This window comes from Anser anser (assembly GCF_964211835.1).
Source record: "Anser anser genome assembly, chromosome: 12".
Lineage (NCBI taxonomy): Eukaryota > Metazoa > Chordata > Aves > Anseriformes > Anatidae > Anser > Anser anser.
Genome location: NC_139733.1, coordinates 22,979,623 through 22,996,748, shown reverse-complemented (window position 1 = coordinate 22,996,748; position 17,126 = coordinate 22,979,623). Strand labels below are relative to the sequence as shown.

At 44.4% G+C, this 17,126-nt stretch overlaps 1 protein-coding gene across 14 annotated transcripts in view; it reads right to left on the bottom strand.

Moving 5' to 3' along the window:
• The window catches only part of GRM7 (glutamate metabotropic receptor 7), a 270,139-nt gene that overhangs the window by 28,376 nt on the left and 224,637 nt on the right, over nt 1-17,126 (bottom strand). For 6 of the 14 annotated variants that reach the window (XM_083795477.1, XM_083795480.1, XM_083795482.1 and 3 more), the window contains exon 9: nt 4,185-4,431. In XM_083795477.1, the coding sequence (XP_083651603.1) occupies nt 4,185-4,431 (247 nt within the window). Of the gene's footprint in view, nt 1-5; nt 3,293-4,184; nt 4,432-9,332; nt 9,415-17,126 lie in introns of those variants that run through there. The other 8 variants (XR_014571461.1, XM_083795486.1, XM_083795484.1 and 5 more) reach the window with 4 other exon arrangements.

The window sequence follows — 17,126 nt, the reverse complement described above, 5'->3', positions numbered from 1 at the left end:
ATCTGCCAAGTAATTTCTATGCAATGCTAAGGAAAGGAGAAAAAAAAATCATCTTGAAGATGCCTGCATAGGTATTGAGCCCTCAAAGCACCTGCTAACTTAAAAGCCCACAGACTTACAATGCTACTTAAAATCAGACCCTTACAGCTAATCAGACCCTAACCTTTCTGGCAAGTACATGGGGACACCAATCCTTTGATACTTCTCAACAGATCTCAGCTAAACTCCTTGAATGTCCTCCCTCAAGGAGCCCTTCCTTTCCAGCTGTTTGTCACTTTGATGCCCTCAGTCTTGGCCAGAGATGCTGCACGTCTCCTGTTCACTACCATGTTCACTACTAATGGGCACTGCTGCAACGCTTGTCTTGATCTCAGAGCTTTATCGGCTCTGAGAAGAGCAAAATATGAGGGTGAGCCTGACCACAGCCACGTGAGACTGATAACGGGGGTGGTGGGAGACCAACCCTCCCCACACTGCCAAGCCCACCTCAATTCCTGCGGGCGAGCAGCTGCCCAGAAGAGCCACTTGAATGTCCATCATCCAGGCAGCTCTGGGCACTGTGTTCCCTTCTCACCAGTGCTTAAAGAGGGAAATGCCCATAAAACAAATGCCTGCCCAGGAAGGTCTGCTGGTCCAGCCCACAAGAAGCACAACCACCTCATTACCAAACAACAGCGATGCTGATTTCCCTGTTGCTGTGTTTGGGAAAGCCACGAATTAAAGCAAGTTGCTAAGGAGAAGGAGTAATTACATGTAAATCTCAATATAAGTTAAGAATGGGTTGGAGGTTCAAATGTTTTCTTGGGCTCTGACCCTGTTCTTGCAGCAGAAACAAACACAGCCCAGCAGAAGCGCTTGCTATCGGTTCAACTTCAGGCTTGATGAGAAGCATCTTCCCAAACACTGAGAAATTTGAGCAAGGGCACACAAGAGCAGAACGAACTTGTTACACGAGCAGAAGCTGCTGCGCACCAAACTCTGTTCATCTTAATCTGCCGCAAAACATTTCAGATGCAGACATGTATTAGCAGAAAAAAGATGTTGAATGAGTAAAAGCATGCACATGCCAGATGGCAAGCTGGAATGATTAAGAGAGTTGTCACAAGGAGCACAGCTATAGATTGAGAAGCTTGGCCTTAATATATCCGATTCAGCATGGAAGCCCTCCCAGGTCAGGGCCGGGGAGCTCAGCTTGTGAAATTTCTCACTTTTAAGGCATTCTAAAGCAAAAGCTGCAGCACCGCGAGTCCCTGCTCCTGGTGGGCAGGATGTAAGGTCACTGCATTTCAAATGGGTTTCCTCCCACATTAGTACAGTTTCTTCTTTTATACTCATTCTGCAACCTCAGTGCTTGAGCCCACCTCTCCTTGAGTGCTCAGCACCTTTTTGCCCAGCTCGGACCCCTGCCCGCCAGCTGAGGCTTGCATGCCCTGCTTCTACCCTGAGCTCAGCCCTGCTGCTGGGGCTCACCGGCTCTTGAAGCCTCAGGTAATTGACAGGCTGTCCAAGTTTACGTGCAGATCTTCCATTCATTAGGAGGTCTTTTCAAGCTAATACTAAAAAAAATTAGGTTTTGTGCAAGGCTGTTTTTCTGTAGAACCATCCACATTTTGCTTTTTCACTCTGTTTATAGGCCATATAAGTAGGACAGGCTAGAAATTTAGGCTTAGTCACCAAATTCCCCAATGTTTGGAGGTACATGAATCCCATGCTGATAGCTCATTGTTAATCTGCTCTTAGAAGATATGAAATATTTGTGTATTTTCAATAGAAGTGGCAACTCCAGTCTCCAGCACCTGAGCAAGCCACGAACAGCAGCATCACCAGGAAATACAACAGAAAATCAAACTGAAAAACCCAACTGCCCTTTTATGCTTCCAAGAGAACACGTGGTAGCTAAGCCAGATCTGCGGCTAAGTTTGTTTCCGCTGTGCTGGTGAGTCTCAGACTCCTTGCTTAACTGCGCTCAATTAATTAACTTTCAGCCTAAGAGATTCCAAGGAGCCTGTCGCAGGGCCGGCAGCCAGAGCGTGCCCAGCCCCGTGCAGGCCATGGCCAACGGGGCTCCTGCTGCGGCTGGCCCAGCTCCCCGCCTCCTCTTAATGGCAAGGGCGTCAATACCAATTTCAAAAAGATGCCAAAAATACATTTGTTTGTTTGTTTGTTTTGCAAACCTTAAATATTAAAAAGCTCGGTATTTGGAGAAAGACATTTAAATTAATAGGGTTGCACGTTTCCTGGCTGGCTAAGTTTAACAAATGGGTACACTTCAGAGTCTTCCATGTAAGCCAAAGAGCTCACAGAAATCACTTTCCAGGCACGTACATCAATTTCGAAGCTGTGACGGCTTCCCTCCCAGTGGACTTTACACCAGCTTTACATCAGCGTTAACAAAACCAGGACTGAAGGCTGGATCCTTAAGGCAGAAACTTGCACACCACGGCAAGCGGGGGAATCTGCCCCTTCCTGCTTTTACTGCCTCTTAAAAGAGCATTCTGGCATATAGTCCCTGGGTGAGAAAACGTTGTTTTGTAATAAATATGGGCTTTTAACTGAGCACTATTTCCTTTTAATAAAAACATCTCCTTCCCAGGGAAAAATCTGACTGTTTTGGGAGGAGGGGAGGAAAGTATTCTCAGAAGCCTGGAAACTGCAAATAAGATGCAGAACGGGCAAAAGAAATCAGAAGGGAAAACCAAGAATATGAAACTACCAAAAATCAGTTCCCACAGGGCAACACTTCTATTTCTGCATCGAACATTTCATCATCATAACTTTTTTTCCTCTTCTTCTGGTTTATGTCCTTAAATGAAAATTTTTATTTTAATTTTTCTGAAGGAAAAGCTAACTCCGTCTCAATTGACCAGACCAGGAGTTAGTGAAATGCAGTTTAGCAATACCCCTTTCTCTTCCCCTTTCCTTCTCCTCCCTCTGGCCGCGAGCCTCCCCGGGCACCGCGAGGAGCTGCCCTGGTTGCACACGGGAGGGCTCAGCCCCAGCACCACGGCATGGAGAAGAACCAGGGACAGAGAGAGGAAGGGTTTCGTACTGGGGGCCTAGCAGACATTTGACGTAGCAGAGGGCTCTGCAGCTCTCCCGCTGGCTAATACCCTAAGGCAGGAAGTAAATCTCTTTCCTCCTGCGGTGAGGTTCTGTTCAGAGGAGGCATGGGACGGTCCTTAATTTGTTAGAAACATTTCCTCGCTGTCTCCTGCTTCTGCCAGCACCATAAGATAGTTCACAGTTTCTGAAGACGAATTCTGTTTTTCCAGATAGAATATGCTTTGTATACCTGTATGATAAGACATCACAGAAACACACTCTAGGGGTGAATAAAGGGAGGAAAAGTGCTGTGTCAATAATTTGCTAGCTGTTCCCACTTTGCTTTGACAGCAGAGTTTCTGCTTTGAGGCAGATATTCAGACAGCAGTTTAATAGACAAGAAGTGGCAGGGATTTCAGCAGCAAATGGATGAACGGATCATGGGCAAGGAGAGGGCATTTCTCCACATTCAGATCTGTTTTTCATAAAAACTGCAGACATGCCTAAACCTTTCCAATATGCTACAAAGTTGTGCAGCTGTCTCCTTCCTCAGCTCCCTCCAGATTCAAATGCAAATCAAATTTGATGGCCTCAGTATGTAATTTTGTGCTACACTATACCATGCTATGTGCATTAAGGAAATTGGAAGCATCTTTTCGATCTATTATCCTCTTAAATCAATGACAAGATTTGCATTCACTTTTACAGGACCGGATAAAATCCCTAAATAGGAACTTCTGGGATGGTGAGACTTTCTGCAAAGAAACTTTGCAGAAAACATAATGGTAGCTCAGGTTAGCAGGGTTACGGGTGAGCTTGGCACCTGTCCCTCCGTCCTGGAAACTGCACCTGCCGGGGCTGAGCGTGCCCCAGGCTGAAGGATGCTGCAGATACTCGAGGATGCTGCTGCTCTGCCACTCACAAGGAGGGGAAGGAGGAGGAGTCCCTCACAGCTACCACACCCTGCGCGAGGAGTTGCTGCCAACTGGCACAACTCCAAAAAGTGAGGAGGGAAGAGAGAATTGAAAAAAATTGAGTCATCAGAAATCTTTAATTGCAAAGGCCAAACGATACTAAGCACACTCGGGCATTGGCCAAGGCCTCCGGCACGCACAGAACCGCAGGGAGAGGTGGGTACTCACTGTTGGGGTCCACGTTCTCACAGAGCTCCGTCTTCGCCTCGCCGTTGGGCCTGTCGCTGGGCTTGTGCGAGAGCCGGGACGACATCGTCGCTGCCGTCACCACAGCCTTGAAGCTGCGCTTCCGCTTCTGGACGTTCAGCTCGGGGTGGAAGATGATGATGTACACTTTCGGCATGTAAAGCATCCCCAGGGCCACTGAAGCACTTAAGTTCATGGATATTGTAAGTGTGGTAGTTTGTATGTAGAGCTAGGAGACAGAACACATGAGGCGCTATTACAAATAAGACGACTGGGAAGCAGGCTGCAGTACTCAAAGAGAGAACATTAACTACGACCAAAGCAACTGCGGTGGGCTAAACACGGGGCAGCAGAGCACTGCGCGTTGCAAGGAGCAGCAGAAAGGTGAGCAGACGGGAGCCAGCGGTCAAGGCAAGCCCGCGCGGCCCGGGCTCTCCAGGAGCTGTGCCGGTGGCACCACAGCGGGCAGGGGGGGTTGTCCGACCCAGTTCTCAGTATTCGTGCTGGTGCTTTGACCAGTGGCTGTGACGCTCTGTGCTAAAATTGTTAACCATTTAAATTTTTTTTTTTAATTTTTTAAATTTTTTATTTTTAATGAGTTTTCAACCAAAAGGGGCAAGACTTCCACACTGCGAAATGCCGTGAGGTCCAACAAGCACCAGCTGGCGGGGTATCAGCAGCCCCTTCGGAGGCTCAGCGCTAGAAACATTTGGTGCCTTTAACAATACAAGTTCTCTTGTATGCTTACAGCATAGCTTCTTTTTATTTAAGGAGTGAAGAACAGATGTGGATTTCAACAGTGCTGGTATAAATTTAAACTTAGGTCTGCTGTACATTATAAAGACCACTAAAACTATAATATAGGTTAGTAAAAAAAAACAACCTTACCTTTTCAAAAAGATTTTTTTCTTGTTTTTACTATACTTCAATTCTGTACAATTCATTGAAATAACTGCAGAAAATACATAACAATTTGTGTGCTCCTGTCATTTAGCTATGCTTATTATGAAAAAATTGTATATATGCAAGTCAGAGAACAGCTACTCCCATGAGATCAGCATTCAAAGAAACCACAAGTATTTTAAAGCATACTCTGCAAATACAAAGGGTTAGAAAAGCCTTTTTTTTTTTTTTTTTTAATAATCTTTTAAGAAGACACACTTGATAGATGGGCTAGAACAATTCTTGTAACTTGAAAGGATTTTCCTGAGTTAAAAGGCACAGACAGCACAATGCAGGTATGAGGGAGCTGAAAAAGGAGCAAACTTCCTACAGATCCTGTTCAAAAATTAAATATATGTCAAAAACATACAATGCAAAAATTATTACACGTTGTGGGTAATTCCTTCAAAACACTATTTTCTCTTCTCCTTCTGTCCAGTGCTAATCAGTTTGAACTTCTGATGGAAAAGCTCCATAAATAAATATAATGGCACAGTAAGATGCTGACCCTGCCCAGATACTTCCAAATTCTCGTATCTGGAAAAATATGAATGTCTCCAGACTTGCTCGTTATAGCTACATAATTGTTGCTATCATACTGATTAAGATGACCACTGGAAGCAATAAAATGCATTATGGAAAATATAAAAAACGTGCTGTGCACAGACATCTCTCTATACTGATGCACACAGGCAAAAACCAAAGTGCCTTTTCAGTTCCTATTTACCCATTATCAGAAGGAAATGACACTGATGTTATCAGAATTTTGCCAAAGCCAGGACATTAGGAAATAACCCTTCACATTTTGTGAAGAAACGCTGAGCCAAGCTACACAATTCGAGGCTGGAAGGCAGCATGGGGGGTCACCTAGTCCAAAGCCCTGCTTTATTTTTGTGCAGTAGGGCAGTACTGCAGCCTGCTGCAGGGTTACCGCACGTCTAGTTATTCCTCACCTTATGCCTTGCCGTTGAATGTTGTTGCACTACATATGTATATTCCATGTCTTTATTTCTATGTATATAAGCACAGCGCATATTAATCTTATAAGGACATTTAAAACAGAAGACAGTTCGCTGCACATTAGTTTCCTTGGAGCTAATCCTGCTTTCGGTTACATTCAAGTAAATGACCTGTAACTCAGCTGGGGTCAAGTGCATTGCACTGGTGTAAATAACACTGATTTAAATATTTATTAAATTAACAGCTTTTTGAAAATTGGAAATTTAAGGACTGAAGGATAGGCAGGAAGATGCCCTCTTTATTCTCAAAATGTTTGCAACTTCTACCAGCTTTCATCCTCGCTAAGTAAGGTAATTATCATCTCTAGCTCATAAAGAGCTCCTGCGGTTGTTGGGAGCTGCAGGCTCACAGCGCCTCTGAAGCCGGGGAAGCTGTGGGCTGCATACATGACAAATTACATTACACCTAGGGGCTGTCGGACTCAGCTCAGTATTCAGACCACATACCTCTCTGTCAATAATTCGGAAGAAAGCCAGCTAACGCAACATCTGCAGTCCTTCTGGTTTAGTCTGAGAAGGACATGGCTCTGTAACACATTTAATAACGTGCTTCTGTATACAAGGTACGTAACTAAAGCTGACAGGCAGCGAATGTATAATAAGTAGGATGAGACCTGCGTTTCTACAAGGTTAGAGAAGGCCTGTGCTAGTGAGGGGCTCTGTGACCAATACAGAACACACACGGGTACCGCTGAGGGGTGCTTTGTTCACTGCTATTCACAAATGACTTCAACTCACAGCACGCCTGTTCAGGATGCCATATGGTGAAAAATGCACGGTAATATTTTGCAACTAACTTTTGACTCACTTTCCTAGAGAACATAAAAACCTTTACAGAAAAAGCAAGAATTTGGACCACAAAATTGGGGGGGGATGGTGGGCAACAGGTGCCTGGCCAAGCCTGGGGTGAGTTCCCCTGAAGGCAGGGCTGCGGCCATCCCAAACCCTGCAACCTCCTGAGCACCACAAAACATTTTTATCTAGGTGCACGCAGGCATTAATTCTGATTTCCTCGTGCTATTACGGGGTTGAGGGTTAAACTATTATTTAATCAGTGGGGTCTTGCAGCGTGATGCTACCTTGCAAACGCTGATGGGAGATAAAAGGAGAGCGAGGAGAGAGCTTTTGTAGAACAAGGCAAGATGAGTGACACATAATGCTTCTCATGACAAATGGGAGCTTTATACAGATAAGGGAAACTAATAGATACGCTTATTATGCAGAACCGTAGTTTTATGTATTTTATCTTTGCTTTGTGGTTTTAGCAGTCAAACATAAAAATGCAGTTTACATGAAACCATTTCATTTCTTATTTCACTTCTTCTGATAAACTCTCTGAAAGCATTTTAGATGAATGGAAATCGGTGATTTAAAATACAAAGGATAAGATTTAACTGACAATGGAAGTCCTGTATGCCTTTTATAGATTGCTAGTGAAACCCGGTAGTTTCCAAACTTGAGATAAAATTAAGAAATTAAGATGCAGATTTAGTGTGAGAGGCGCCACCTTGACTTGAATGGGAACTCGGATTGAACTAAGTATTTCTGGTGGAAACCAAAGCTTTCGAACAGCAATGCCATTTTGGTCTGCAAGCCCACTTCTCTGGAGGTTTGCAGGCATGTGTACTGCACCACCCGGGGAAACTCACTCCGGAGGGTTTCTCTCACATCTCTCTCCCCCCTCCTCTCTCAATCAGGCACTAAATTCTAGCGAACTTTAATTTAATGTTAAATGTAACAGGCTGCCGTTACAAATGCCTCAGACTTTGAAGCAGTGCACCAGAGAAACTAAACCTAAGGATATCATTCACATGCAAAGACACCTAGATTTTATCATTTATTTTACATAAAGGATTTCCATTTGAATTTTAGATTTCTATGTTTTCCAGATTCTTGCTTTATTCATGCAAGTGATGAAAATTACCTTAAAAACCTTGAGAGAAAATTAGACTGGTCCTGACTACACACATCTAAGAACCAGCAATTTTTATAGCACCAACTACATCAATGGACAATTTTGCACGAGTTAGGATTGCTTTCAGAAGCAAAGCACCGCAGGATCAGACCTATCAGTCTTCACTAATGCAGTGGATAGATTTCCAACTGCTGGTCCGTAATAACTGAACTTATAGCAGCATTTCTTAGAGAAGTCTTTTTAGTTAGCAGTACTTTTTGTAGGCTAATTTTTGCATTCATAGTCTAATCAGGAGCAACTGCTCCTTTCATCTAATTCAGCTTTCTAATTAGGCAGTGAATTGTGTTATTTTGTAATATGGAAATAAATGGGTAATTTCAGATATTTTTGGACTTGTGTTATCACAAACCAATTTATCTCACTTTTATATGGGAATTAAAACAAATGTTCTTATAGATGAAGTAGACAGTTTATAAATCTCCCAGAAGACTCTTGCAGGTCATCTGCAGATTCATCTCATCCCCTACATTATGTTATGCAAACATAAGGATGAGAAACATTTTTAATAAAAACTAAAATTAGCTCCCACTGCATTATGTTTTTGCAAATATATGGAAAGCAAAGAGACTTGGATATAAATTTGTTCCCAGACACTTTAGTGCCTAATGCTCCCCCTTATCCACCAAAGCTACCACAGCATTTTAAATGCAAATGAAAAAAAGATGAAAGTATCTATTTTTTATTTTTTTTCTCCAGTGGAGGCTTTGCTTGTACCTTTACAATGCCAAATCAGATTTGCCTAGAAAGAACCAATACCTTCTGTCTCTAAACATGGCGCTGGCCATTTGTCACCCACCCAACCCATTACAACGGGCCACGTCGTTTCTCACGGGGCTGTTGTTACCGTGGCCAGGACCCAGGGCAGGTATCACTGCATAAAACTCCCCAGTCACAAAGCACCCCTGAAAACACCCTAATTCAGGGGCAGGCAGCAGGCAGCCTCCTGCATCCTCTCCAGGCCCCTGAGGCTGTGCCAGGCGGGGAGGGCAGCGCCATGCCCCGAGCGGAGAAAGGCGCCCAGCTGGCACAGCTCGTGCCTCCCCCGTGTCCCCAGACAGCTTGATTTATGGATGTCTCAGGCTACTGCGACTTTACCCAGGCAACCATGACTTTCCACAAGGAATGTGCACTTCTGTTGTCTGAGAAATATAAAATATTTCGTGTGAAGCAATCCTGTCAGCTCTCTTTACCGACCTGGCTCAGTAATCCTCTTTTCACGCCCCACTGAGGCTTTCCAACAGCACACGCATGCATTTCGGGTTCCTGCCGCTGGCTCCTGCAGATACAGACATACACTTGCTTTCTTCACTTGGATGGTACCAGCTCAACTGCAAATAATACCACACCGCCCTGAAGCTTATCTGCTGACGACTTCCAGGACCCCCGTCTCCATCCCCATCCTTTTAAGCATCATAATCTGCTAAAGTTGTCATTTAGCAGTGCCCTTTAGAGAACAGAGCAGTCTTGAAAAAAACAAAGCAAAATCTCTTTTCCTAGATTAGAAGGTTTTAGCGGCGTTTAGGGAAAGTGGTTTCCCTTTCTTTCAAGCTAACATTATTTTGGGAAAACAGAACAAAACAAAATCCCACCACCAACAAAAAAATACACCCTGTGGACACCAAGCTCCAGCATCCCCCCAGCTAGTTATCAGGAAGATCACTTTTTACACAAAAGTGGCAAACACCTGGGAAGTGATCCTGACGACGGAGATTTGCAGTTGCAGGAGGTCATTTAACAGAGACGGCGACCACAGCAGTTGCCGCTGCTGTAGCCTACTGCTCCTAATGGCATTACTGCGATCCGCGCTGTGCCAGTAGTTCAGCATGCTTTTGTAGCATTGGATTACCTTAGCGGTGAAAGGTATGTGCACATGCCAACACACACAAGTTGTGTACTTATGACAGACACTAAAGATTGTGAGGTCGAGCAACCAAGCGCTGTAATTCAGAGCAGGGCTGCCACACATGCCCTCAGGACTCCCTCTGTTCGGGGGTACAGATGGACGATTATCTGAGGCACGCTTTTCCCCTTGCTTTTCAGCCTGTTAATTCCATTGCTTAAGAACTGCACCTTTTGATCCCTGATTTTTGCAGAATTTCGTGACTTTAAAAACGTAATTTTGCCCCAATGGTCAAGAACGTTAACTTATTCTTAAGTGAGCAGGAAAGATATTACCAGGGGTGGGAGAAAGTAGTCAACAGCCGTGCTTCTTGTGCTGCTGTGACTGGTGGGCGCTTCTCACAGCACCCGGAACAACCACGCTGTCCTGCGGAGGTGAGCATCGGCGGTGCTTCAGCAACACAACTCAACAGTGCCGTGAGCCAGGCAACGGTATGGAAATTGTGATGCTCACCAAGTTTTACAGATGACAACGGATGCTACCCAAGGGACGTTTGATAAACAAATCATAGTAGTTATGCTGATTGCAGTTATTACTGTACAAAATAGCAAGGCACGCAAATAGTCTTTGTGAAATGTCTGTGGGAATGTCACAGAATCAGTCACACCATTTAATTAAAAATTCTGCGCTTGGTAATTATATGAAAGGTGACACTGGAGGAAACGATGGGATTTTAGTTTCAGAAAATTCCCCTTTAAGCCTTGGCTGTTTTGCCAGCTGGCAGTGCCGGGGTGGCTCAGCGAAGGCACAGCCGAGCTCACCGCTCACACGGCTGGGGCAGGGGGCAGCTGGCAGAGGGCAGGGGGCAGCAGCACGGCCCCAGCACTGAGCTGCTCGCGGGGTGCCTTGGGGCAGGCGTGCAGCCCCGCAGCACCGTATGGATGCAGCAGCTCCATAGTTGGAGCCCTTTGTAAGAAATTCTTCCAGAGAGCGCCGCCTGTTTTATAAAGACCCCTCATTTCCTTGAAGTTGCACTGTGCAGTGTCTTGGTTTAAGAAGCCCAGAAATGGAGTAGGATCTTGACCCCAGCTTAAGGCCATCTCCTTTTCTGACCTCACAGATCGCAATATTTAGAACAATTCTCAGGTTAGGAGGAGGTCTTAGATTTTACAGATTCAAACTGAAATGTCCTTCTGCAGTCTCTTTGCTCACCTGCTACTGCCTACGGCATACCATGCATATTAACCTCTACCTCCCCCACATTTGTCTGCTGCAGCCACTGTACAGAAATATGTAATGTACCTGTGGTTACGACAATTCAATAGGCATTAAATGGACTGAAGTAGAATTAAAAGGTGATGAGGTAAGCATACATTTTTTCTTTGCAAATTGATTTTCAACTAAAAAACATGTTTGTTCTGCAGCTTGGAGAGGAGCTTTGTGTGTCTGACGGGAACCATTTTACTGCCTAGTTACAGCAGACCTGAGGCTGGATGGCTTTCATCAGTGAAAATAGTCTGTTAGCGTCCTTTGGAACATCTCACAACATTATATCTAGTAGATCAGAAAAAACTGCCAGTTAACTTTGCAGATATATTTCAGTGTAATGGAAAAACAAAAATAGTTCCACAGAAAAAGCAAGGACCTACAAAATAGCATCACAATCCCTTCTGAGATATGAAAGTGAAGAAGATTAAAGTTTGGAAAGTAGCTCCCCAAATTACTTTTCTTTTACACAGACTAATAACATCATATCTCTCTCTTTCTAGAGGTCATTGGCTATCTGCTGGCCCTCACTAAGCAAGAGCTTGTCTCAGCACAGCACTGAAACCCAGCAACAGCAGCAATAAATATTTATCTTGTGGTGACAGCTTTGAACCCAAACCCACTGCCAGGCACTGCACCACCTACCCACTACCCTGAGAGCAGGACGGAGTCCTGGAGAGCCATGGGGAACGCGGCATGCCCAGCACAAAATCCTCTCACACAGGCTGGGAGAAACATCTGCCTATCTTCTTCCAAGAAGTGTTATAAGCTCGCTTGTATGTGACAGCCTCAAAGATCTGGGGAAAATGAGTTTTTGTCAGGGCAGTTTAAGACAACTTTCTTCCAACAGGTCTATATGCCTTTGGAGGTTTTTAGTTTTTTAAATATTAATTGCAAATAATAAAATAAGTATCACTCTTCTCTTTGCTTGGTCTATTTTATTTTATTTTATTTTTTTATTTAATATGATCTGTGTGTTTGTCCTTAACTAAATAGAAATTTGGAGTTCCAAATAAACTATAAAAGTAATAAATAACAGATCACCACAAAAATGCCATATGGGTCATGGTCACAAAACCAGGCCTGGGTTTGTTTCTTTCATGCACTCAACTGGAGACAATTACAATTCCTACTACAAGAATGAGATAGGAGATGAGAAAAGATTCAAACCTGAAGAATCACCACCAGTGAAGCAGAAAACAAAATATGTCATTAACTGCCTCAGGAAACAAGCCAAGCCTTGCACATTGTACGCGATGCAACATCAGCTCATCAGCTACATTTCCACAACTGTATCTCCAAAGGTGACCAAAGGTGAACTGGCTGTTAACAATAAATATCACATTTAATGTCAATATTCAGTTGTCCTGGAGAAGTAAACACACAGGGGACTCAGCCTAAGAATTTCTTCTGTAAATGTTGACTTTGAGAACTAGAAATAATAATTCACCGCTACCCAGTTCTGTTCTCGTTCTGAGATAGACTAAAATTCAGTGTTTGTCTGCTGCCACGGGAGCAGTAGAAGCAATACAACACGCACCTCCGCCCCTTCAACTGTGCAGCACAACCTACTTTACTCAGGATAAGGCCTCTTTCTGACATGCACCAGTTTCAAAAAATACCTGCAGAGAGGCAAAGACCTTTCTGTTTGATCTGGAGAGCCCTCGGAAACTACCCAAACGGGCACGTTGTTTCTGCAGCTCGCACTGCGACTTTCATCCACGCCTTCCTGAAGCACCTGCGCAGCAGTGATGCTCTTCCTGTTGTCACCAGCAAGCTACCAGCAACTGTTTGAAATTGTATTAACAGCATTTACACCACCAAACGGAGAACAGCCCCAAAACATCTAAAAACCTGACCTGCCAGCAGCCACGCCGTGTCCTGCAGCCCCGCTGCCCTTCCAGGCCCTGGCGGCCTCCCACTTCTCCTCAGGTCACCCGAGGGCCTGGGCACACCTGGTTTGGGTTGCTACAAGCCACGTTATGAAGTACGGAGGTTTGGGAGAAGAAGGTGCCCGGAGCTGTGAAATGCCCCAAACCACGCCTGCAGGTGGGATCTCCTTCCCTCCTTCGGACTTGGTAAGACACGGCAGACACAGCGCACAGGTATCACGTTGGGGACGAGCACGAGGGACAACGCTGATAATCCCTGAGCCACGTCTGCCGACGCCGTCGTGTTTGAGGCTCCTGGCTTCCCTGCATGCCAGAGTTAGGCAGGTAACGGGTGTGATGAATTATGCTTCAACATGTTTCTAGCAGTAGGAGGCTTAGCATAACAAAGGGAAAATTGGGGTCATATTCTGAAGGATTACCACCTGCAGAGGCCAAATATAAAGGCAGACAGTACGGCAGTACACAGCTCCAACAGGACTAATTTCCAATTCCCTCTGCCCGCAGTATAAAACTGCTCCTTCTGATGTCACGCAGCCAAAGCCAACTTAAATTTTCGTGTCCTAAATCAGAGCATCCAACACATTTAGTTTTTCAGCTTGCATTTCACAGGCAAACATGCAGAGTAAAGATGAAATAAATGTACGTATTTTTAATGTTTTAGCTATTTGAGGTAAATATTGTATACAGCTTCTTCTCTTATAATGGGAACTTCCTTATGCAAGGAAGAAATCTGCATACATCAGAAAAAGAAATATTTCTGGATAATATCCCTAACTTGCATGGTAACACAAAATACTAAATATTAAGGCACTTGCTCTGAGGGTTATGATGCAGATGGAGGAGGAATTTTCTCTCTCCAGCCTTTCAGAGAAACTCTAGGAGCTTATCCAGAAGGAAATTAAATTATTCAGGTAATTGGACAGAGCGACAACGGAAAAGCATGATGCTGTTTTCAAAGGGCATCAAATGGCTAAAATAGAAATTGAAGCAGTATCAAAGACAATCCCACGAGTAAATAGTTTATACAGACTATATACTGCAGGGATTCTGCATCCGCTGGAAAAAAAAAAAACTATTTTTCTCCTGTATCAGTTACAGAGACAATAAAGATGACCATGAACTACTTAGAGTCGTTTAGGAGTTGCTCAGCCAAGAAATAAACAGTGATGGCCCTGTCCTAAGTCAACAAAAGATTAAAGTGGTTTTGAATTTGAGACTACCTGGAACTGACGGCATCCTCTGACTTTATGAGGATTTTGAGTTTTGTTGTCTCTTTGAAGTGGTAATCTGGCACAGAAGGATGTGCCAGCGAAACAATCTTTTTGCAAGAATAGTACTGTTTGAAGCAAGGTCCCCCGTGCATCTCCACTGCTGAAATAGGATGAAGAGCCTCCTTTTGATGAATCCTTTTGGATTCATCTTCTCTTGTGTTTTGTACAGCGTGGTGACGAAAGCTGTGTCCCGCGGCAGATCGGAGGGTGGTGGGTGGGTGGCTGGAGGTGGTGGCAAGGCTGTGACCCACATCCAGGTGCAGCAAGGACAGACCCTCCTGGTCCCCTACCTGTTAACACATGCATGGAGAGCATGGAAGCTCCGAAATCCACAAATTTTTCTTCTACGCTAATTACAAGTCTGTAAGCCAATGGGAGGGTTTACAAAATGGGTGAAGTTTTCCCACAGCGATCTCAGTTGTGATGTGCCGCTGTCCAGTGTGGGTGTCTGTCCAGAAGAGGAGCATGCCAGGACCCACCAAGTTGTTTCGTTGGGTCAGTGAAGGGCCATCAGGTGATAACGAATGTCAATGACAGCTGAGTTTGGGTGTGTTTCAAGCACAGATGCAAGTAGCTCAGACCCCCGTTATCAGTCCTCAGAGCTGCCTAATATCCCTTGCTTGCCATTCGTGTTTGTTATAATAGCTATAAGTTACACATCACTAAGAGAGAAACACAAAGTGCAACAAAAGTAATAGATATCCCTGACTTCTGTTATTAAAATAATGGCTTTTCCCTCTCTCAGTGGCTCAGCACTTAGCTTTTTGGAGCTAGAAATAATTCTTATCTGTCATTTTTTCAGAAGATTACATCATCGGAGAAAGACTTCATTTCATTCTTCACCTTCACCGCTACACTACTAAACTGACTGACATACAATCTTGGCATTTTAGGGTATTCAGCGCCAGACTTCAGCTGCTGTTATAAATCATATTTCTCCACACTTATTGCATTTTATTCATTTTATACATGACCAGAGATTAGAGTTCAAATGAAATAGATTTTGCTATCCTTCTTATATTCCAAACGTCACTAGTCTAGAAATCTTTAATTTTACTCACTTCAACTACTGAATAATTCAATGCAAAAGGAAAAAAAAAAACAACCACCGTAGAACATCCAATACTCGGTTTGAAATTTTGAGCAAAATAAAGTGAGGATACTCTGCAGCACGGTATCTCTGCACCTGATGTGAGCAGCTCCAGCTATCATCTTAGCTACACCGATATCCCAGGGCACGTGTGCAACCTGCACAAAGCAGCCACCGCAGGAGTAAGCAGGGACTGCTGCCCAGAGCCAAGTAAATTCACAACCTCGCCCCAAAGTTGGGTATTTGAGATGGTGTGATCATGAACTGATGCTTTTCAGGTAATCTAATTCCTGCAATTACCGAAATTACCAACTTCTATCTTCAGCTTTCAAGAGAGTATTTGTGGAAGCGGTAAAAAAGCACTCCATTAGAGAAATGCCGGCAAGCCAGAGCTGCAGAAATGGCCGTGTGAGACCTGAGAACTTCCAGGAACACCCTGGCGAGCCAATATTGCTCCTAATGGTAGAGGCCAGACAGCCTTACCAGAGGTACAATTTGTCTGCACCAAATACTTGTGAAATGAACATGGCACAAAGCTATTTCAAATTTTTTCTTAAATTATTAATGTCTTCTAGAATAGAAATAAACTTAGGTCAAATGACTTCAAGCCAATTCCATTTGTATTAGACGGAGGAGTGAGTACCCAGTGAAAGGTATCGATTATAAACGTGAACAGTAGGCTAATGTGTGTAAACATACAAATGGGCAGGTAGACCAGGAAACTAAAAACATTATGGCCCTCATAAAAATTCATGCATAATAAAACAGTTTTGAAGAGCACTTTCACCTGGACATGCCAAACTTTTTGCAGGTGCAAACTTTCCAGCAGCACAGAAGTACGCATTAATTCAGCAAAACTTCTACCAGCCTCCTCTTCAGCCAAACTGAGCACACATCTTATGGTGTCAGAAAAGTGACTAGTGGTCTTGCATGCCTGTGTGTCAGGGCACACAGCGTGACCTCCCCACAGGTCCTCTGGCCAACAGACCACAGCCGTGCCCCATTCCATGGAGCTAACGGGTTTGGGCTGAACATACCTACCGAGTCGAACGTCCTCTGACATTGTTGCAATAGCTTATCAGGATACAGATGCCAGAAGAATCAAACGTTTCTCTTCCATCCTTTGCATGCAATGCTGCTACGAGGGGCCTGCAGGAGAACGACGAGGTGCGGAGTGCCTCGGTGCAGCGTGAGGAGCCGGCCTCCGAGGACAAGGAGGGCAGTCCGGAGGCAGAGGGAGCTCCTGAAACTCTCTCAAGTTCACAGGTTGGTTCTTTACACTTAGTGTGCCTTTATCCGCACGGGCAATTGCGATACCACGGCGTGTATTATGCAGGTAGGCTCTTTTGTCGAGCTGCAGGTCACAAGCGATGCCGGGCTTGACAACCGCCAGCAGCTCCCGCATTTGCACAAGGTTGTCATGGCAATGCAGTGTCTGCGAGTGCAGCTGATAGCACACTGCTGCTCTGCCCTGGCAGTGCTGGAAAATATTGCCAAAATTATTCATAGCTTGGAAATAAGAGAGGCGCAAATGCCCTAATGGCTTTCCCCCCTACTATATACTGCTCACCATTTTGGGTTTTGCAATTTTCTTTACTTTTATTGGATGGTAAATCAGTCAGCCTTGCA